This window comes from Telopea speciosissima, chromosome 10 (assembly GCF_018873765.1).
Source record: "Telopea speciosissima isolate NSW1024214 ecotype Mountain lineage chromosome 10, Tspe_v1, whole genome shotgun sequence".
In the NCBI taxonomy this organism is placed as follows: Eukaryota; Viridiplantae; Streptophyta; class Magnoliopsida; order Proteales; family Proteaceae; genus Telopea; species Telopea speciosissima.
Window position 1 is genome coordinate 56,945,494 of NC_057925.1, and position 22,811 is coordinate 56,968,304.

General features: G+C 36.4%; 3 protein-coding genes across 4 annotated transcripts in view; 2 read left to right on the forward strand and 1 right to left on the reverse strand.

Moving 5' to 3' along the window:
* Positions 1-2,420: 2,420 nt before the first annotated feature.
* On the reverse strand, positions 2,421-3,428 carry LOC122641677 (tRNA-uridine aminocarboxypropyltransferase 2). The gene has a single exon (XM_043834962.1). It carries the CDS (start codon positions 3,387-3,389, stop codon positions 2,550-2,552), a length of 840 nt encoding a protein of 279 aa, XP_043690897.1. The 5' UTR covers positions 3,390-3,428; the 3' UTR covers positions 2,421-2,549.
* A 154-nt stretch (positions 3,429-3,582) lies between these two features.
* Positions 3,583-18,565, forward strand: LOC122644068 (protein N-terminal glutamine amidohydrolase). 2 transcript variants are annotated; one of them, XM_043837670.1, is made up of 6 exons: positions 3,583-3,719; positions 9,485-9,590; positions 11,130-11,207; positions 11,329-11,459; positions 17,925-18,049; positions 18,340-18,565. In XM_043837670.1, the coding sequence occupies exons 1-6, from the start codon at positions 3,625-3,627 to the stop codon at positions 18,495-18,497; spliced, it is 693 nt and encodes a 230-aa protein (XP_043693605.1). In that variant the 5' UTR covers positions 3,583-3,624; the 3' UTR covers positions 18,498-18,565. The 2 variants fall into 2 exon arrangements, with proteins under 2 accessions (XP_043693605.1, XP_043693606.1); XM_043837671.1 differs by lacking the exon at positions 11,329-11,459 and having other exon boundaries at positions 9,485-9,586.
* Positions 15,554-22,811, forward strand: part of LOC122644066 (exosome complex component RRP43-like) — a 33,836-nt gene continuing 26,578 nt past the window's right edge. Inside the window, exons 1-2 of the mRNA XM_043837668.1 lie at positions 15,554-15,564; positions 16,469-16,472. The gene's annotated coding sequence lies outside the window, so the exon portion shown is untranslated. The remainder of the gene's footprint in view (positions 15,565-16,468; positions 16,473-22,811) is intronic.

The window sequence follows — 22,811 nt, forward strand, 5'->3', positions numbered from 1 at the left end:
CCCCAACAAATTCCATTTGAGAAGACTCCATCCAGATTTCTATATACTCGATGCCTTTCTCTGCTGCATCTTTGATTCTTTGTTCAATTGCTTTTCCTTCAGCTTCAGCTGTTGAACCCATCAAGAATAATCAGACAATATAGACATTTCATTGTTTCCAAAAAATAGACATGATGGTCATCCTGATTTCTTGGTTTGTAAGAAGCCACCATCAATGATGATACGTTTATGACCATAAGTTGGTTTTAATTGTACTGGATCAGCTTGACAGGGGTGAGTAGTAAAAGATTCAACAGTTTGGCGAAAGTGAAATGAAATCCATCATTAAATGAGGGATGTTGCTTTTTTTTTTTTTTTTTGGTTCCCAGTTAAATAAAATCAAGTTTCTTTCAAACCAGATAAAAAACATAATTATCGAACTCATGTTGAAAGCAGTTCTCAAATCTGGTTTTGAAAACTTGTTATTGTTAAGCAGACCTATAATCCAATCTACAACCAATCTTTGTTCTCAATCCTGAAGGACTAGCTAGTCAAATCCTTTTTGAAACAGAACAACCGAAAAAGAGGTGCTTAGAAGACTCATTACCCTCTTTTTTTCTTTATTCTCATTAGTGAGCACATTTGAATCCCCAACGCTCCTGCAAGATAGAGAATGAGTGACAGTGGCAGGATGTTCTTCAGACTCCAATAACTCTTTTACCCCTGATTTTAACCTTTCTCGAAGAAAAAATTTAATACAAAGGTGCACCTATGAAATGTTAGACCTGGAACCTACTTAAGCAAAGTTGGAACAGTAATATGGACAACCCTCAATTGAACAAAAACCAAGCATGGGCAAATTAATCACTTAAAATGCACTTTCAGAAGAATGAGATTGTTAATGTTCTGAATCTAAAACTAGAAAAAGATACTGAGAGCGTTCTGGAAACAAGCACTGTTCTCATTCCACTAAATTGCAGAACAAGAATGCTGCCACACAGTTTTGATGGCTCTGAATGAATTCCAAGTACAATGCACATTCAGGGAATGTATATCAAACATCGCCATTGTTTCTTTCTGTCCTAGAATGCAGTCCAGGCCCAGAACCTGTTCTGGTAATGCATTTTTCTATTCTCTTACATAGATACCATGGACCAGTTTTTGGTGGAACTTAAAGTTGTTGAAGTGATTTCTGCCTTAGCTAGGGTTATGTGAGTCTACAAAAAGACAGGAAAATAATAGGTGATTATCTGATAGACCAGAACAAATTGCCTGTATCAGAGAGCAACTAGCAGACCGCAGACGTACATAAGATGGTTCGATCATGCGTATTGATGAGGTTTCCTGCAACAACTTTGAGTTATGTTCACCAGCATGCTTGACAAGCTCACCGAAGCAACAGGCCATCTCTTGTTATCCTTGTCTAGATTCACTAAAATTGATTTAAGTATCATAGCAGGACGAGTCGCATTCAACACTGATCACAAATCTAATAGCAGCCAGAATGCCAATGGCAACTTTGAGCAATGTGATTCTGTGAAAGGAAGAAGTTCGAGGTCTATACCATAAGAAAACTTATTATTCAAGGATATTAATTATAAGATATTAATTCTGCTTCACCTTTCACATTCTGACGACTTTCTTAGATACCCAACATCATGCAGTAATTACAATGTTCTATCCTAATCTACACATTCACAGAAGAAGAAAGAAAAGACTAATCACTCCACTCGTTTAAGCAAGAAGAACATAGTTCAAGGAGTTTCTTATTCAGACATCCCGAGCATCATATTTGTCTTTCATTAGATAACAAAATTCACAAGTTCCACAAACATCCCAACCTAATATCAAAGAGTAGAGGGAACTCACGAGGAAGCTAATTGTCCCACCCCTAAGGCTCAAACAGAGATGTCATGGTCTCATGAAAATGCAGATGGTTTTTAATCACCATTTCCAACTTACAAGGTCCAACTGCCCCCCAAGGAGGTTTTTTAGTTCTAAATCCAATGAAAGAGTTTCGAGTCCAACAATTCAAATTGAACATCCAAAAGTGTTTACCATTACTTCCTGTTTACCTCAGTACAACCATTAACTATTAGTTAACAGGCATAGAGCGATAGATTCGTCAAAATATTATAATGGCAGGAACATGACACCCAATAAAAGATTAAAACCAAAGTACCATCTGGGTTATCTCAATCCAATCAAACAGCATGGACACAAGCATTCAAGAGCATGCCAGTGCACAGAATCATGAACTTGTTACATCTGTAATATCCTGTATTCTATGAAGGATAAATTGATAGACATGCAGGTTATTTTCAATTCCAATTGTAATGTGTTTCTCGGATCAGAATCTCTGATAAGACTGCAAGATTGTAAAAAAAATTAGTGGAGAGGTGATGATGGAGTAATGGTAGAAGACAATAACTAGAGCATTCACAGACAGTAGACAACGATTTCTTCAATCAGAGTCATAAAACAAAATGGATGCGTTCTCTACGCATAAGATACTGTGTCATCTACATTAACAACTAAAAGAACAAAACTGGAATTTGAGCATTCACGAATCACGAACCCAACTGTGAAGAACTGCACAATTTCTTGTCTTCCTTCCTTTTCTTGGACAGCTTAGGCCTTGGTTTCAAAGGCTTCAAGTACGAAGTTTGAAAACGGACCATAGCTCTCAAAATCGAAATCAATCTCTGTTCAATCTCAACCCCATTAGGTTCGAGAACCCGCAAAGAACGAGCAACGGCTTCCATAGTACTCATACACCCACGAAATGGTTCCTTCCTTAAGACCAAATCCGAGTCAAATATGGTCTCACCCTCCACATTCACATCATAATCCAAACAAACTTTCGTAGCAAACTTGGACAAGAATGGAAGACTTGCAGCCACCATCTCTTTCGCATGTTTCCAAGTCCCATCAAACACAATCAGAACCAAATCACTCAACGAGTCCTCATTTGAAGAAGAAGAAGAAGAAACCCATTGGTTCAATTCAATCGCTGGCGAAGAATCTGTGCCTGGGAAGAGGAAGATGGCTCGGTGAGGTCCACAAGGATTGTTGATATAGGAGTTGTGGAGGGATTCGAGAAGAGGGAAAGATCCCAGGCGGAGGCGGCGGCCAACTAGGGTTTGGCAGTTGCGGAGGCATTTGCAGAGGATGGGAACGGTGGCGAGCCTGTGACGAAGCTCGTGTGGGTGGTGTAGGATAAGGATCTGGGTGGAGGTTAAGATGGGTTCCGAGGGAAGTTCGTTGCAGAGGCACACGTTAACAGGTCGATCGCAGCCGTTCAAGCATAACTCTCGCTTCTCTGATTGGTTCGTTCTGTCGTCGTTGTTCTTCCCGCTCGTTTCCTCTAATTCGAAGTTTGGGAGCTCTGCTTCTTCTTCTTCTTCCATCTACACTTTGGTTTGGCTAATTTGCTGTACACAAGGTGGTTTTAGACTTTTACGAATGCTTACAATTACCGAAACACCCCTATTTTTATTAGATAATTTCACCAAGCACTAAAAATGCTTTTTCCTGCAACATGATTGGGCTTTTCGGTTTGTAAGTTGTAAACCCCAAGTTAAAACGTAAGAAGTTTTTGGAGAATGTTAGCGGATTTTCTGTAGAAGAAGAAGAAGCGAACTAATGACGACTTCGAATGTGGAGGTTCCTTCAGCTGTCGCTTCTCCCACTACGGCTTCTGTTGATGTCTCCATGTTCGAGTATACACCTTCGTACTGGTAAATTTTTTCTGTCGTTTGTCTCAGTCCAGTGATCATATGGAACTGTGTTGAATTTCCAATCATGTTATGATCAAATTCCTTTAGTTATGAATCAATCCCTAATGGAGTTTTCCCGTTTTCAACTGGAGTTTCTGACAGAGATAATATTGTTGAGATTGTAACCGAAAAATTAGACATTCCATGCCCTCGGAGACTGCTTTGTTGTTGTGTATGTTCACTTGCATTATTGTCTTCCGGTTGCTTTACGATCCTTACTTAATTCACAATGGTAGAAACTTTGAGGGTTTGTGAGATTGGTCTCATTTTAGGTTCATCTTCATCTGTAACTCGACAGTGATTGGGTTAGTTTTTAGCTTCTTGATACTCTGATGGGTTGTATAGAGATCAAGCTGAAATGTCTACTCTGTTCTAGTTACCACAAACTAAAATACGAGGTCATGAGTTCAAACCACCTTGGGGCCTATATCCATCCCCTATCCCCCCCTATTAAAACTCTCCAATTCCAAAAAAATAAAAGGAAAAAGAGCAAGTGACGGAAGAAGAATAATATCACAGTGAGGCAGGACACTCTCAAATTCTGAAAGAATGCTTCTTTTTACTTGATGTATCCATTGAATCTAGACCATACATAAAACCTAGGATCATCTACTCGCTGAACTATGTTCTTCAATTATTCTAAAGAAAAAAGCTATCCTAATTTTATTAGGTCCAAACTTGTGGATTCAAAGTGTATATATATATTGAAAGAAAATGAACGAATCATGAGATACTCCCTCCCGTGCCCATTGGCTTGGGGCGTGGGAGATGCTAATACACGCAGGCGGCGTGTAGATCCCTCCCCCATGTTTTACATATGGGAAGAATGGTGCCAGGTCACATGGCCCCTGCACCAACGCAGAGGCCAATGAGGGGGGGGGGCACAGGGGCATCAACCAGTGGGGATTTTCATTTTGTAGGGGGGTCATTTCAGGGAGGTTACGCGACTAGGAAGCGTTCTTTTTCCCTTTACATATATACTAGCTTTATCTGGTACCTATTGTATTTTCAGAATTTACTTCCCCCTCTCCTTGAATTCACCCTTGCCCCAAAGTTTGGAGAACCTTGTCTTTTGATTCTTCCAATCAAACTTAATTTGGTGTGCGTGAATGTTGTTTAAATTCACACTGAATGAAAATAAAATTTTAGACATCAAAACAAATGAATATTCTACCGCTCTTTTGGTTTTTAACTATGTTTTATCATATTAAGATTTATGGAATCTTTAGATTTGAGAAAAAAAAACCCAACATTTAAAAGTTGAAAATTGCACATACTGCCGAAAATCCAATTTTTGTTCTTGAACTGGGGGGGTTGGCTTTTCATCCTTTTAGAATTTTATTTTTTAACTATTTTTATTGGATTCAAATAAGGGGTATAAGCTTTATTATAAATAATATCTTAAGTAAATGAAATATCAAAAACATTTACATAAATTTTGCATAAATTAGTGTTTGTCTTGGTTTCGAGCCAGTTTTCTCAAGTTTCGTTGGGGATAAGTGAATTTGTATAGGTGTTCAGGTCGAAACTTGCAAAATTACTGAAATATGCCAAAACAATGTTAAAACCATGCGAAACCCATCGAAACCTGGTCGAATATAAAATCGACCCTTATCTCGTCTCGGTAGGCTGCAAAACCGAGTTCTTCTTCCATGCTTTCCCATGCAATGGCTCATATTCCTGCCTTTATGTCAACTACTGCTCATCTTGCAGATGTGCTACTCCTAAAATTTTTGTATGTAATAGGCTTGATCACCCGAGTGTATCACATCCTTCAGCCGACATAGGAAGTGACCAAAGAGAAATGACTCCTGCATCCCCAAAACTGTTTGGCTTGCTTCATCGACTGGTTTTGGTGCTACTATGGTGAAATTCCTGTTAAATCTGTTCATTCTCATGCTGAGACTGATTGTCACAGTTTAGCCATTGTTAAATACTGAATTGTATTGTAGAATCCCAGTGAGGACTTGTTGAATTGCATTATGGATTCTAACCTTGAATTGCAGGATTCATAACAATTCTCTAAAGTAATAGGGAAAGAAACAAAATAATTAATTATCCATCTAATTTACTGCAGCACAACTAACTCAATATCATGTCATGAAGATTTGGAAGTTCATACATCTATACCTATGAGATTCTCATTGATTTGTGAAGAAGAAAAACTCCAAAACCCTAAAATCTTGCTTATAGGAAGTCAAATAAGTCAAGAGGGTTTCTAAAACCCTTAGAGAAGTTTTGAAAGAGTTACGGAAAGGAAAAGAACAAAAAAAAAAGGGGGCCAAAATACCAAAGAATTGCAAAGAGATTTTTTGGATGACCGAATTTGACATGTTTCAACTGAATCAGTTGAATCAATGTTTCAGTTGTAATCCGTAAGAAGTGCAAGAATCAGCCAAATTGGACCAATTCAGTGACAGAATGAACCGATACAAGTTGAAAGGGTTCTTCTGAAAAATGACTCACAGGGGTCTGGTGAATCACTGGGGCACTGATTCACTTGGAATTATATAGGATACATTGTTTGAATTGGTGGGATCTAACAACAGAAATTTAGCATAGTGGAAGACAAAATCCACGAATTCTATTTTGCCAAGGAGAGAACAGTAGGTCAAGTTGGTAGTATGCCAACTCATTATCTTGGTAGATTCACTAAATTGTTCCACTCAGTGGTAGAGGATGGTTTTTTTTTGGGTGAATAGATATTCATTACCAAAGAGCCCCTGAGGGGGAAACAATGAAAGAAAACAAGGAAAAGCACCTCTTACGAGGGAGAGGGAGAGGGAGAAGGGAGGCCCCAGGATACAACAATCTGCTTGTTCCTTGGGGAGGGGTTACAGCAAGGGGAAAACTTAGAAAAGTGGCTACCGTAATTGATGCAAATGAATCACTTAAATGGGCTTATTTTATTGGAAATAAGCTTTGTGTTGGGTTATGTATGTGTTGGGCCTTTGATCCAATGTGTTTTCATTGTAATGGGCCACTTCAATGGGCCTATAATATGGGTGAAAGGTAGGCCTACAGGATTAGTTAAGTAAGTGTCTTTATTTCAGTTGTTTTATTTAAGGTAAAAACCTTTACCTAGTGTAAAGGGTTTCCTTTCAAGTGTTCTTTTTGTTTTAAGTTTCCTATTGGTTATGTAAGTTTGGTTAAACAAGTTTCTTACTTCGCGAGGGAGTCTTTCTTATCAATAAACAGCTTATAGGCTATAATTGGCCATTCATATGAATGAAGCTATGGCTGTTGCCTTTTTGCTGTTGTGAGATTCAGTGAAGAGTGAGAAACTCTTGGGGGTTAGGAGAGATTCTAGGCCTGTTGGTGGGAAATCAAAGGTCATATATCCTTTTTCTCTATGCTCTGTTTTTCTTTTCCATCAAGTAAGTATTGATATCAACTGTTATTATTCAAGCTTGTTGGAGGTTATTTGATATTGAGATTTGAAGGGTTTTATTCCACTGTATTGCTGCTTATATTCTGTTCATAGTGGGATTTAAATCACAGGAAAGGATTCCCAAAGGGAGGCTGGCAGTAGTGCTGTTTTGGGCTCCAAATTGCTGAAATCACAGTGCGTGTTATATGTGATCTGGCGAGCAGATTATCCCCCATCTTTTGAGGTGTCATAGGTCCTCCTAAGAGGCTCCTTCGACCAGAGTTTAAGCTAGATCAGACTTGCTGATCTGGTTTTATAAGAAATCACCTGATTTTGGTTTACGGGTTTCAAACTTTTACTGTTTTGATTGTTGTGCTCAATCCGCCCGTTAGAACATTGCTGTATTTTGGGTTTGCTTATTCTAACAGTTTATGAACATTGGTGAGAATCCGTCCTTCAACAGGTAAGGTTGACTTTTACCATATTGTTGACCTAAATTCTGATTTAGGGTTTTTCTTGAGATCTTGTAAAAAGCGGTGTGTAATCTGAACCTAGGGTTCATCCTATCTACCCCCACCAATAATATTGACTTTTTGATTGGCTAGGGAGGAGTGTAATCAATAAATGACTGGTCATCTAGATCTAGGCGCTTGGATAATTATCATTGAAAATGTGGAAATTTGAATATAATTATTCTCGTTTTGATTTCTCCACCAAGATTAAACTAATCTCATTTTGTTGATTGGTTGGACCTTATGTGCCAGTCAATATTTCATTTTTCACTCTTTTCATGAGCCTTAAATTTTTGCTCCTGATTTTTCTGTGCACTTTCTTAATAGAGGTGAGCATGTAGTTCTCCAAAATTGCTATGAATAAATCCACCTTTTTTTTCCATATGAAGTATGAACATTATGGAATTAAGCTCTTTAGTGACTCGTTGCTTGAGTTGAAGTTGCTGTCATTACGATCAATCTTGTGATTTTCAATGTTACAATCACATATTAATTAAAAACCAAAATAAGAAAAAGAGGTAAGAATAGTCTGATTCAATGTGGGGAGTTCTTGTTAAATTCTTAAATACAGATGCTTTTATTAGTTTTTCCCATTTTTATTCTTGGATAAAATTTCCATTTATATAGCCAAAATTATTGAATATCCTGTAGAGAGGTTTACTCTAGAATAGGTCCTCAACTAACAATAGTAAGGTATTAAAATATTATTTTCTCATTCTGGTGTTTTAGAATGGTATGAATGCCATCCAACTTACCTTGATTCCATTTCTCATGAGTGAACAGTAACAATGGTGGAATGCCATCCCATTGAAAAAACAAGTGCTGCTTGATTTTCTCACAATAATTAGAAACGATACGTAAACACTAAACAGCATATATGTTGGAATGAGGATTCATTATTTAATTTCCATTGGGTGCCTTTCATTTTTAAAGGAGGTGTTTACCTGATTGTGTCTTAGTTCCAAAGGTTTGTATCTGTTTGGTATTCTTGGAGACAATCAGAACAATAAAGAAAAATTATTTTTTACTTGAGTAGTTGATTGCTTACACATCCCAAAAAAAAAGTGTCCCAGTGCACGAGGCTCCCACTACTGCAGGGACTGGGAGGAAGGTACGCAGCCTTGGCTTACTCATAGTTGTCAAGGCGCCTAGGCGAACCAAGGCGATCGAGGGGGCAAAAAACCAAGGCGACACCAGAAAACAAGGCGAGAGAAAGGTGCCTGGATGCCTAGGCATCGCCTTGACAACTATGTCCATACTCCCTACTTCACAGGAGAGGCTGTTTCCAAGTTTTGAACTCGCAACCAACAGGTTGCAATAACGCAACTTAACCGTTGCGCCAATTCTCGCCCAACAACAAAACAAAGCAACACAACAGAAAAATAAAGTGTGAGAATAGGAAAAAAGAAAAAAGCAAAAAAAAAAAAACTAGAGCCCATGATCCTCTTGTCAAAAGATTGCACACTCAAAATAAAGTCAATGAATGATACTGATGGCGCAATGATGAATCCTCTATATAGAAATCCTGAACACCTGTTTATGGAGTGGAAAAAATTGGAACGAATTCAATCAGATTTGGACTTCTGGCTTGAATGTGTCTTACATTTTGTTGCTGCTAAAATGAATCTTTACAAAGTTCCTTTTCTTACAAAAAGTAATTTTGTTGTTTCTATGTGGTTGTTTAGCTGAAGTTCTGAATTGCAAAATCTTCTCCTTTTTTTTTCTTCCTGTTGTAGCTGTGCGTTTGTAAATCTTATCAGTTTCTCACCTCCTAGCCCAAATAAAAAAAAAATCCATGTATGTAATATACCTTCTCAAGAGCTGTTTCTACATTTTTCTTGTAGTGAGGAGAATGTTTACCTTCTTTGCAAGAAACTAAGCATGATTGGAGTGGCAGATGCAGAAGGGTCTGATCTTTTTGTTGTATTCATTTCGAATGAGAACAGGCATGTATGTCCTGATTCCCCTTTCATGAGGCTGTATCTTACATTGCTTTTGTTTTGTGCCGGATACTCTCAGTTATCGAAATATTTTTAGAGTATGCTCACTGTTTGAATTAACTAGATTTTTTTTTGGGTAAGAGAATTAAGTAGATTTTGAAGTTTGTTAAATGATATTCTATGTTGGAACCAAAAACTGATCAATGCACAAAGTCTGTGCATTTGGCTTCTGAAAGTGCATCTTTCTATGAAGCCTTTGAATTTTGACATAACATGCAAGTGTATTTTCAACTTTATATCTGTAAGACCATGCACGATAGGCTTAGAATATTTAGATACTGGACAAGTAGGAATATTTTCCTTCACTGTGTATTGGTGGTTGATATGCCATTTTGTCGTTGATGCTCAGCTGGCTGGTGTAAGTTGTGACTTGGCAGTTAAGCTTTTTCTTCTGAAGCCTGAATGAAACTTCAGTTACACTTGTTGTAACTAAGAGCCCAATTGTGACAATGAACTGGCTTCAGATAAAACTGTTTATATTTTGCTTTTGTTTAATCTGTGGTCTGCTCTCCTGACATGGTTTGCATTTATCCCTTTTCCAGCCTTATGCTTCTCCAGATAACAGCAAGTATAGATATCTTTATATCATGTATCAATGACACTGATATTAGGTACCCTGACTCAGCAATTCTGGTTTTAAGCCCCCCCCCAAAAAAAAAAAAAAAAAAAAAAAACTCAGCACTTATGGGAAACCCAAAGCATTGACATCCATACAATTTTCATATTATGGTAGGTGTTTCAAGAACTGGTTTCAAATCAAACTGAGATTTTTCCCCCCCCCTCTATTGTGAATTTTCTGTTTTCTCTATATCATTTGCATGTACGACCATTCTGTTTTATCTGATCCTCGATAACTTCAAGCTTGGATCTCTTTCTATGTAAGTAATGTGCCGAAAGTGTCCAACATTGATGCAATGAGCCTGACCCCAAAGTTCCAGGAAACGCAAAACATTTTCATGTTTACCGGATGTGTTTCTAAAGTAATTTGATGTGTGAGGTGTACAATGAATGTTATAGGATAAGTTGATGTTTCTTTTTCTGAAAAAAAATTGGAAATAAACAGGGCCTGTCTGAATTATAGTGTCACCAGCCGTACTTGGCATGTAAATAATTTGTCCTACAAAACTGCAATATATGGTATATTGATCTTGTTAAATTATTCGTCTTTATGTGTGAATACTACAGGTATATGAAACAACCAGATTTCAGAAAATGGAGTATCTCCACATAGATTTGCAGCGAAGTTGTTGCAATAAGAGCATTTGACTGCTCACTAATTATGGCTGTTATGTTCCAGATTGTCTAGAATGATAATAGTCTGAGTTTTGACTGTTAAAATGAAATCGAATATCAACCTTGATGTCTTTCTCAGCAAGTAAATCTCATTAAATCGATAACTATATGGTGGACTTTCTTCTTGTTCCTTATAGCTTTTTTCATGGTAATTGGTAAAACTATCAAGTCTATTCTCTGGAATACCATTATTTAGGTTCCACTGTGGCATCAGAAAGCTAGCTCAAGAGCTGATGGAGTTATTCTCTGGGATTACCATGTCATCTGCATCCAGGTGAGAGCTGAACCTGCTTAACATAAAGTCAATATAATGTGCAAAAGGCTAGTAAAATAGATCTACTTTACTGGGAGGTAAATTTATGGATATATATGGAAAATCATTATTCGACTTGCAGAAAAATAGGGAAGGCAAGGATCCTTATCAGGTGTGGGATCTGGATTCAACTCTTCCTTTTCCTGCTCCCTTAGCCCACTATGTGTCAGAAGCTGTTCGGCCATCATTTCAGCTGTATCCTGAGTATCAGAGGTAAATTTTAACCTTAGACCTACTAGTTTTTGTGACTAGGACAATTCAAAATAGATTAGCATAATTAATGAATCTTAATCTATCATAATAAGTCATAACCACCCTTACATTATGGTTAAGATTTTGCTTGAAATGCAGTTCAACAAAGCCAGAATAAGCTGTAACCACTTTAAACAATATTTCGAAATAGCACAAATAACGTAGTTGCACGCACATAGTAAAAGAAAAAGTTGCATCACTTTGGTAACACTTAAGATGATATAAAATAATTCAAAATAGTAACAAAATATTTTTTGCCCATGGAATCCAGAAATCTTTTTTTTTTTTTTTGGCTTTGCAAGAGTCTGACCCTTTTGTCTGTGCTGGATCTGATGCAGATTTCCAGCAGTAGAAAGAAGAAACAGAAGTTAAATTCCTGCAGTTTGGGTTGGTCTGGTTTGACCAATCCTTTCGGTTCAGTTCTGGCTCACCCAAGGAACCAGAAATTGTGGGCTTGTTTTAGGACTCTTAATTCCTTATTTTATTGTTATTAAGTTGTTTACTGAGGCTGGGATATGTCCAGTCCTGTTTCGAGTCAATTTTATTCTAGTTATCAGAGTTGCAGATGCATAGAACTTCTCCTTTATGGCTTGCAGCTGGAAGTGTTAGTGTTAGTTTGGGTTTTATTTTACTAGAGTTTGAGTCAGTTAAGGATCCTCCAAGCATAGCCTGCAGCTGGAGAGTCCTGATCAGTTCGTCTCTTATTTTGAGTCTTAAAGTATGTAAAGGCTAGAAGCCTCCCCTACGATTTATTGAGCTGAATAAAATTCTGGCCCTTGCCTTGGTTCTGTAGTGATTCAGTACTTCCCTGCTGTGGTGTTTCTGTAGGACCCCTGGTGGTGATTCCTTATTCATATCCCTCTTTCTTCTTCTTATCCTCTTCTTATTCTGTTCTTCAATTAAGTTACAGATTAGTTCTATCTTGCGCAGTTCTAGTATCTTTGTTCAGTTTCTGTTTTGTTATCATTAGTGTATTTCTTTTCTGTTTAGCTTCATAGTATTTGTTCTAGTTTCAGTCCTAGGTTTTAGTTAAATATCTGTGTTAAAGATTCCATCTTCTAATCGATTTCAAGAGTCCTGTTGCAACTTTACTTCTTTAAAACTGATATTTCTGGAACTGATTCTTTCAATCTGATTTTCTGTTGCTGTTAGTGATCCCATATTGCTGTTATTTACTAATTCTGATCATTAACAGCTTGCTGTTTTGAACAGAATTCCTATTCCATGAAGGAAACGTGACAAACGTCATAGCTTGAATCTAGGCCTTGGATTTGTCTCAAATTTTATTATTCCGTTCTCCATACTGAGTAAGACACTCAACCAGAAATTGGTCCATATTTGCTGAATTATTCTAAATCTCCTGTTCTGGCTCAGTTCCTAATCGTGCGATCCTGGAAAACTCTCTAGTTTTCTAACCCTAAACCAGGTAGGTGACTAGAACTCCATTAGGATCATTGGAGTCTGCATAGGTATCCCCGCAATTCACACTTTGATGAGATATGCAGTCATGCGAATGCTAGTGCATCAAATTGTTGAGGGATGTTTACTGGCTGTTTACTGACAGTATGGTGCTATTCTTAGGCGTTTCTAGTTATTACAAGTTTTATAAAAACTGATTGCAAGAAATACGATACACTTTTGACTGATCCAGCAGTTCTTAGCTCATTTGATCATATTTTTCGCCTGCATTGACTATTTGATGCAGGACAGACAGGGTTCAAGTTAGCGGCTTACCAACAACAACAACAAAGCCTTATCCCAACTAAATGGGGTTGCCACATGGATCCTTGCTCTCCAATCACTTTTATTTGAAGTCATACCAGAAACGAGGCCTAAGCTATGCCTGTCTTTCCTCACCACTTCTCCAATGGTTAATTTAGTACTGCCCCTGGCTCTTTTAGTACTTTCAATCTGAATCAAATCACTCCTCCGTACTGGAGCATCCCAATGCCTTTGTTGAACATGGCTGTGCCACTTCAAACAACTCTCGCATAACTTATCATGAATCAGAGCTACTCCCAACTCAGTTCTAATATGTTCATTCTTTACTTTATCCTTCCTAATCTTGCGACACGTCCATCTCAACATCCATTGCAAGTCAGCAGCTTAACACTTGGGTAATTGGATGAAAGCTAGGGTTTTTATTTCTGATAGATTGAAAGAAGGGTATTAAAGGTGCTGGGCTGAGAGAACAACTTAGAAGAACTAGGGGTGCTCAATAAAGTGAAGAGTTATGGATAGGTGGAAGAATGGGTGAAGGCATTACAACCAAGCAATCGGTGGGATTAGTAATGAATTTCAGGGTTTAATGGTGAAAGTTGGAAATTGGCAATTTGAGAAAGGAGCTTGGAAATTAAAACAAAAGTTTTGATTACAAATTGTCAGAAGAAAACTTGTAGGAAAGTAGAAAGAAGAATGATCAAGAAGTGAGAAGGATTTTACCTCATTTACACCCTTGGCATTGTGAAACCAAGCCAACAATGATATTTTGTTTGGGGTGTTCGATCTTTGAAACAATAACGAAGACAGATTATCAGCCTTATTGAACAGATAGAGAGAAAGAAAGGTGCCACAAGCCTTGAAGAAGAAATAAGGCTCACAGTTTGGCTGAATATTCTAACTGTGAGCTCCATAGTATAGTTATAATACTATGAAAACAATATAGGACAAGAATACACGACTTAAAGTCATTACACAAAATACCCTTAATAATATATATGCCCAAATTATCCCTGCTGTAGTACTCAACACAATAACTTCAATCTCAACAATCTTCATATGATGCCCAAACTGGCCCATGTGTTAGGGAGGGAGTACTAGATAGGTGGTTCCTTATTTATTGGAAGTTGTCAACTCAACTCAACAGAATATCTACTGAATCCACAGTAGAGAAGTACACTCAGAATCCACCCAAGTATAGCCTGAAATCCGCAAATGATGGAGCTGAAGAGCTTCTCTTTCATTGATAAAACTGTGGGGTGGCTGTGAAGGCTTATGTGCGTAAATAAAACTTAAAGGACTCTCAAGCCGCAGGCTGTGTTTGGAGAGTCCTTGTCTGACCATACTTTCCTAAAACAATAGACAAACTGACTAAAGAAACCCCTCCTGTTCCAAAGCTTTCGATGGGTGTCCTAACCTGTCTCAATAATTGACACATAATTAAAGATAAGACCCCATAACAGATATGGAATTTATAAGAGATTCCAGTCTGTCTAATCAACATAATATTAACAAAATAAAAAAATGAAACTGCTAAAACAAACCCAGGCGTTGGGCTGAAGATAAGTTTCCTGAAAATCATGAAACCTGGAACCGCAACCTGTAAAACTCTTCCAAACTGGGCGCGGTTTCCAGGATATAAATATCGTTGAACCACAAGGTTGATTTTAGATCAGAAACTGAACCAGAAATCGGTTCAAATGTGACCCAAGACCAATTTCAGTTTCTCTCTTTCTTCTTATTTCTACCAACTGAAACTGCATCAAGCAGTTTCCAGCAATAAACAATCATAATAATGAGATTGATTTGACAGAAGAAGAGAAAATATAAGAAGATTAAGAGTGGAAGGAGAATAAGGTGAGGAAATAATGGAATGAGATCACCTGGTTTCAGAAGAGAACCAGACTTGAGAAAGAAGAAGAATGCTCATTTGACCAAACCACGCTGCAACGCCGCAACACAGCAAGCACAAAACTTAAAAAAAAAAAAAAACTCAATTCTATTGCTCAATCAAGTCTGATCGATTGAGGGGGTGATTACATATAACTAGCCTTTGGATATTCGTAACCTGAGTCGTAAAAGCTCCGAATCACTCTCTCATTCTGAATAAAACAAACTAAGTCAAAATAGGGCTCTGCTTTGACTATTAAAGTGTCCTATACTCCTAGTCTAATTCAAACTCTTCACACTTGTAGACTAAGACATCTAATCACTACTAATCTCGTGCTTAGACTTAAAACTGCAAATATGGGCTTATAATTAGGCCCGTTACAATGATACTCTTGAAAATAAATGGCCTAATCTATAATACAACTATCCCACAACTTTTTCAGCTCATTCTACTCCTGTACTGCAACTTTTTCAGCTCATTTCACTCCAAAGCTACTGCATCAATATCTAAACTGTAAAACCTACGTCCCACAAAATAAGAGGAAAAAGTCTCAACAAAAACTCTTTCTAGCTCCGCTGTCATATCTAAACCGCAAAACCTACGTCCCACAATCCCCAATATACCCTAATTCTCTCCCCACTTTTTCGTTCTTTCAAATTTAAATTGCTCACTAATCTTCAGAGGTAGATCTGCTTCAATTTTTATATTAGTTAGATAAGGGTTCAAGAGGAAGGACCACAGCGCAACGGATAAGGTTGCTCCATTGTGGCCTAGTGGAAGCAAGTTTGAGTTGGGAAACAGCCTCTCCGCAAAGCGGGGGTAACACTGCGTACATTATGACCCTCCCCTGACCCTGCAGTGGCAAGAGCCTCGTGCACTGGGTATGCTCTTAGATAAGCAAATGCTTCCTTCATTGTTCTAATTCCAGAATGGGGGCCACAAGGGATGTGGAGGACCTGAAAGACTCTCAATCCATCAGTTTGATAAGCAGTTTTTACTAAATTGTAGTTGTAGTCTTGGCTTCAACCATTAAGTAATACTGGCATCAGATTTAAGATGACATATGAACTGCAAATAGATACATTCATTGCTGACTTATAAAGCAGTAGAAGTGTAATTTGTGAGGAGAATATGGAGAATGAATATTCTCATTTGTGCTGGGATTTCATTGGCTCTGTTTGAGGCTAGGATTTGGTGCTAGAATGAGAAATTGGAAGAGTCCGTTCTAGAAAATTGCCTCTTTCTTGGTTATGCATTAACAAACCCCATTGAAATACTTTAGGAGCTTGGGAGGTCTACGGCAAGGTGATCCCATTTTTCTTCTGTTCGTTATCATCAAGGACCTTCATAGGATGCTTAGAAGGGTGAATGAAAGGGGATTTTAAAAGGTCTGAGACTTGGTGATGATGGATGAGTGATATTGCATTTTGCAGCTTCCTGATGGCACACTGGATTTTTGTGGGGATTCATAATATCATATTCTTTTATATAGATTTATTATTCATTGTTTCGAAGCCACTGGAGATCTTTGAATTTACTCTCTCTAGAGAGAGAGAGAGAGAGTCAGGTCTTCAAGATTATGGAGATCTATAGGTAGGCCCGTATGTTATAACAATGAGATTGATTCGACTGAAATCTAGTGTATTGCAGATTTTTAAACAAATTATGAATATCTTTCCAGAGTTTATTACATGCAGTATTCTTTCTGTTGGTATGGAGGAATCTATTCGATGTGGGAATCTGCTTCTAAAAGAAACTTGCATGGGTAAGGGAGCAAGAGTAGTGGATTATGTGGAAGATATTGCATATAAAATGGTGTAGGAATCTCAGTGACAGGGAGATCTCCAAGCCACCCAACCTTCCTCTGAAATTTTGAATCTGTCACACTATTAAAACAGGGGGGGGGTGCTGATTGTAGGGTTTGGGTGCTGAAAGAAAGGGACTGCTTTGTATGAAATCTTATTAAATCAGTGTGTCATACAAAGGGGAATTTTCTTCTCAGAATTGTGATTGGCACAGATTTACTTCAAATTGGTTGGGACAACCCATTGAAGACAAAGAGAGAATGCTTCAGTTGTTACTACTATGATACCATCATTGATTTGTTCTATTTTTCAAGGGAAGATTACAAGCAGCAATGTAGGTTGAAGGTCCATGAACTTACTTGAGGTAGGGGGGGAAAATCACTGGCAGAAATGGTGCAAAAGAAGTTAGTGTTAAGGAAGAAACCTCAGCCATCAAAGGACAATAAAAGAGGTTTGAAGTGTTTTAATGCTTGTGACTGGTTACTGAGTAGTTTTTGATTGATTGGTATTGTAGGCGGATGATTTTCATGCTTGATTATTGATTGTAAATGAGAATGAGATGACTACTGAAGATTGCTCTTGGTTATAGCAAAAGGAGAAGGAAATGGTAGGCCGTGCATGCAAGAAGATGGGGAGAAAGATTTGTCCTCCACCTATTTCATATTGAAAAATACAAAGTCGCAATTAAAAACTAATTAATTCACAATGATCATATAGCATTTATAATAAAAATGCAGAAACAGACATATATTGAGGAGAATTCCACAAGCAGTGACAGGTCGCCCAAAATTGAATGTTTTAGCACTAAATTATGCCTCCCAAAGCTGAACTATATCCATTAGTTGGGGGGGGGGGGGGGTTTGGGGAATTTTTCATGTGTCTTGTTTCTTTTGTATGCTTCGTTTGGCAACCTAGAATTATTTTTATCACTTCTTTAGACTAATTTGTTTATCATCCAAACCCGATTTACTTTTCATATACCTTACTGAAGAAATCCTTTGTGTTATTCAGGCTATTTCGGGTGGTGCATGCTCCACTTTTTCTTCGGTTCTTTGCATCTGATAGGAGACACATGAAGGATTCTGTTGGAAATTGGATATCTCAACCTCCTACTTATGAAAATCTAGTTGCTGAAGGTGAATACCAGGAGCTTGTTCCTCCCCGCCTCCACCCTCCCCCTTTGAACATTTTGCTTCCAATTTTTCCTTATATGATTGCATTTCTACCATGGACAGATTTTTTTTTTTTGGGTAGTAACTATTGTTGCTAAATCCATTTGAAGATTTCTCAATTACTCAACATAGTTGGTTGTGTTGTCAATAAGTTTTCATAGGTTAGAGGTTATCAGAAATTTTTTGGGGTGGATGGGGAGGGGAAGAGCTTCAGGTGAGTCTTTCTGCTGATACCTGTTTTTCTGTTTTTGTAGATGGAATTGTGCACAACCTGGATGAGTACATTCGTGTCAGTGCTGCAGATATGGTCTCAGATATCAGAGATGATTCAATCAGTGCACTGTTATCCCAAAAATTTGGCTTGGTAGTAAATGAAAGTCAATTAGAGAGCTTCTTTACCCACATTTGTTGATAATTGATAGCAACCACCTGAATGGAGCAAATCTTTATATCCCCCGCCCCCCACCCACCTTGATATAGGGAAATCGCCAGCACATACTGAATGTTTCTTGAGTAAGTTTCGTCTATAGAATTTAGTATGTTTGTGCAACCTTAACTGAATTGATTTTTAAAACTACTCAGATCTAATGCTTCTTTGTTTTTTTTTTTTTGAATGAAAAGTGTAATCACAATCTCAAAATGTTAACCGACTTTTAGGACCGTGGAATGAGATCTAATGCTTTTTACACATAATAAGGTATGATTTTTTTATGGGTGGTTTTTGTTGTCATCAAAGTGGTGAACTGAGAAGTTGTAATTTTCTTTTGATTGTCCATTGTCTTATTCCCAAAGTTAAGTTAAGTAAGGATCAAGTTGTCCTTAACCCACTGTGAATGGGATTCCATTCACCACAGGTCGGATGGGGGGGAGAGGGCATCCCAAGAGTGTTTTTGGGAAAATACTAAAATCTTATAGGGGTTTGTGAACCCTAGAATGATGGGTGAACCATCTTTTATGGGTGGAGGAAAACTACCTTTTAAGTAATGGGCAAAATATGGTTTTCAAAATTATTTGAAGTGACTTACCGTTATAGAGTTGTCTGTCTTGCATGTTTTTTTATTTTTTTTTTGGTGAAATGAAAAAGTTTATCCTTGTTGAAAGAAAAAGTACATTATATTAAAACGTCAGAAGTAACATTACAATTTTTTCACCAACTTTGATGACAATAAGATTTTCCTTTTACATAATGTGGTCCTTGGTTTGTCGGAGAAAGAAAACATTTGGAGGACCACAAGAATGACAAAACTGAGTTCTTTAGCCTTTGGTACATGGAAGTTGTTGTTTCCCTCTTCTAAGCTTGCGTGTCTACAAGTTAAATAGCCTTCTTACTATGAACTAAAGATCAAAGCTGCGAACTGAAAATGAGAAGTCCTTTTTTGGGAGTTGTGAACTCTTGCTGGATGGCTGACAAACGTTTTAAATTTCAGTTTTGGTTCAAAGAACCTAAATTGAAATTTTGGTACTTGAATTTTCGGTCATTTTTTGAGTATTTTTATTATTTCAGATTTTAGGATTTTGACTTCAACATTTTTGATTAGTTTTTCTTTGTAACTTTCTTTCATAGACTTAACATTATTTAACCTTTAGAAGGTTCATATTATTATTATTACTTAACAAAGTAGTATTTTTTTTTTTTATAATATTGTACAGTATGTGTAATTTTGTCCATTAAATTTTCATTTTCCTATTATGATCATCTTTTGACAAATGGATAAGGTATGAAGCTATATAAAAGTGAGAATAAAAAAGCAAAAAATAAAATTAAGGCACAAAATTTTCAATATACATTTTGGAAATTGGAACTTCGGAATATTTTGTTAAATTTTTGTTCATAATAAAAAAATAAATCAATATTTTAGAACATTTCATTGTGGGTACTTGAATTTTTAAAAGTTTGATCCATTTAAAACCTTGGTATAATTTCTAGGGTGGCATATAAATAGGCAGATAATTGAACATTTGCAATTTATTATGCAAAACATTAAAATTCTGTTAGTTTCATAGTAAAAACCAAATAAAAAGAGAATTTAGTGAAAACTTCGAAACTAGTGGGATAAGAAAATCGTTCTTTAAGGACAAAGATAGAACCTTCAAGACAATAACAAGCAATGTTTACTAACCTTTATTAAAACTTCAACTCAGAAAGCACTTTAACAAGCCTACCGCATGTTTATTAAATCGAAATGAATAACAAAAATGGGAATTTTAGAACCTGACCCACATGTGCTGCTCTCCCTCTCTCTCTTATGAAGGTAGTGTGGGTTAAAGATGTCTAAAATCATCCTTGATGAACAACGTTTAAGATAACTCTTGAAAGCTAACATGAGGATATGTCAGAGGACTTTTCAATTTCTTGGTTTTTCTGATTATTGGTGTGATATTACGAGTGTTTTGATGTCATTCCATAGAGTTTAAAGGTAAATTTCTTTAAACTTTCTAGAAGCATTCCAAGGTTGTCATTTGAATCCATACCACTTTATTATAACCATGGAAGGCTTATCTCAACTTCTCCATACTTTAAAAGGAAAATAATTTGTTCAAAAGCATTTAAATCTTGAGACCAAACAAATATTTCTCACCGTTTTGTTGATGATACCTTCTTCCTTCTTCTTCTATACTGCTTCACAGCCAAAAATATTTGCTATTTAGGCAATCCTCCAAATTTTCCAAGACATTGCAAGATAAAAAATCAATCCGGATAAAAGTGAATTTTTTTTTACAAAACTTGACTCGTTTCATGCAAATATAAGTTTTAACACATTTTGATTGTCTCAAGTATTACAATAATAATTGACATTTTTCCCATTTTAAAGAATATCAAGAATTAAGGATAAAAAATCAATTAGATACAATTTGACTTTTCAACTTTTAAATAGAGTTGCTTAAACTCAGACATGGCTGGACTTATCTTCCTCTATTCAAGGGAATATAAGGCAGAATCGTTAGAAAGATGGAATCCACATGTTGAGGGGTATTATTGCGATAAAACTTTTGACGAGACTTTAGATAAACTAAGGATGGTATTGTGAAATATTACATCAACAAATAAAACAATTAATAATATTCTCTTTATTTTTATCAATTCACCCATCGATTTATTTTGAAGTGATTTTAGGTGAGAGAATTAAAATAAGAAAATGTTGACAACATTTCAAAACACCAATTTTGTTTAATTAATTTAAAATAAGAAACTTAAAAAAACTCAAAGAACATCATTAATTGCTTTATCCATTGATGTAACACTTCAAAATCTCCCTATTTTACTATAAAAAATCCCACCAAATTAGTAAAATTTGATATTACTAGTTAAGAAAAAAATAACTTTACCTCAAATTTACCACAACATTTGCACCCATAACATGTGGATCACATTTTACAAACAATCCAACACCAAAAAATTCCAACTTATGGCTCTCATCTTCAAAACAATCCCACACCAAAAAAAATTCCACGAACATATAGATCCCATCTTCCCAACAAACCCACCCCACTTTTACTCTAAAGGATCTAAGGCCTTATAGTTCTTGAAATCTTTGAATTTAATCATTTGAGATCAAAGAGATCATTAATAAACTAGGGAAAACATAATAAATTTTTTTATATAGAAATAAAATGTAATTACTAAAATATAAAACCATTAATATCCTCATAACAAGAGAATTTCTTTTCTCCCTTTTTAAAATACCAATTTTACCACTAATCCAAATCCTCTTTTTTAATTCATAATGGTGGGCTTATTCAACCCCATAAAAATCTTTTCTTTAATCAATACTTCATTTTTCACTCAAATCCTACCAAAATAGGTGGACGAAGGTGGGATAAGTAGTCACCACATAAACCAACAGAAAATTTTATTCATGGATGCTTGTCTATTCACTTTACCACCCCAGGCAACCAAACATACATAAAAAATTCATATCATTCTCCAACCTTCTAAATCTCAACAAACAATTGAAAAGAAAAGATTCATTTGTTTAGATTAATTCTTTGAAGTGGAGTTACTATATGATTTTTCAATAGAATTTTTTAAAAAAAAATGCATATGTTTGGTGAACTGAGATGGGAAATTGAATAGACATACATGCAAAAATCATGATTTCCTGTCAGACTACATGCCAAACTACTTATCCCACCCGTAATAAAATCTCACCTTAAGAAGGTGAAATTCTAAAGAGAATATGAAATATTCATTAAATAAAAGACTACATGGAAATTAAAAAACTAAAAAACTAAAAGACAAGTACAAGCACTTTAGGTATAACCAATCCATCTCATAACATTGGTTGGTTTCAACTCTAATTGAAAGCAAGAAGCTGGAGGGCACATGTAATCCACAGTTTCAAACCTAATGACGTCATGGAACTATAACATACAGGAAACAGAACGCCATACATATTGCTCTTTGCTTACTTCTACTATGTAAAAAATACATACCCATTATATCATAGTACTGAACCAAAAGATTAATGTGTAGACAAGCTTAGCTAAAGCCATTCAAAAAACAAGTACAAGCTGAATGAGGCTACAAATGCAGAGATTAGGGCTGCAACCTAAGCAATGGGGATGGGAATTAGAAGGCAAAACAATAGATTTTACAGGGGCTGGTAGATTCCAGCAGCAATAATGGAATTCAAAATTTATTTTCTTGACAAAGATAAATTTGCTAAAAAACAAAGAAAAATCTATGCAGGAAAAGGGTTTATTTTCAATATGAGTGAGAAAGAGA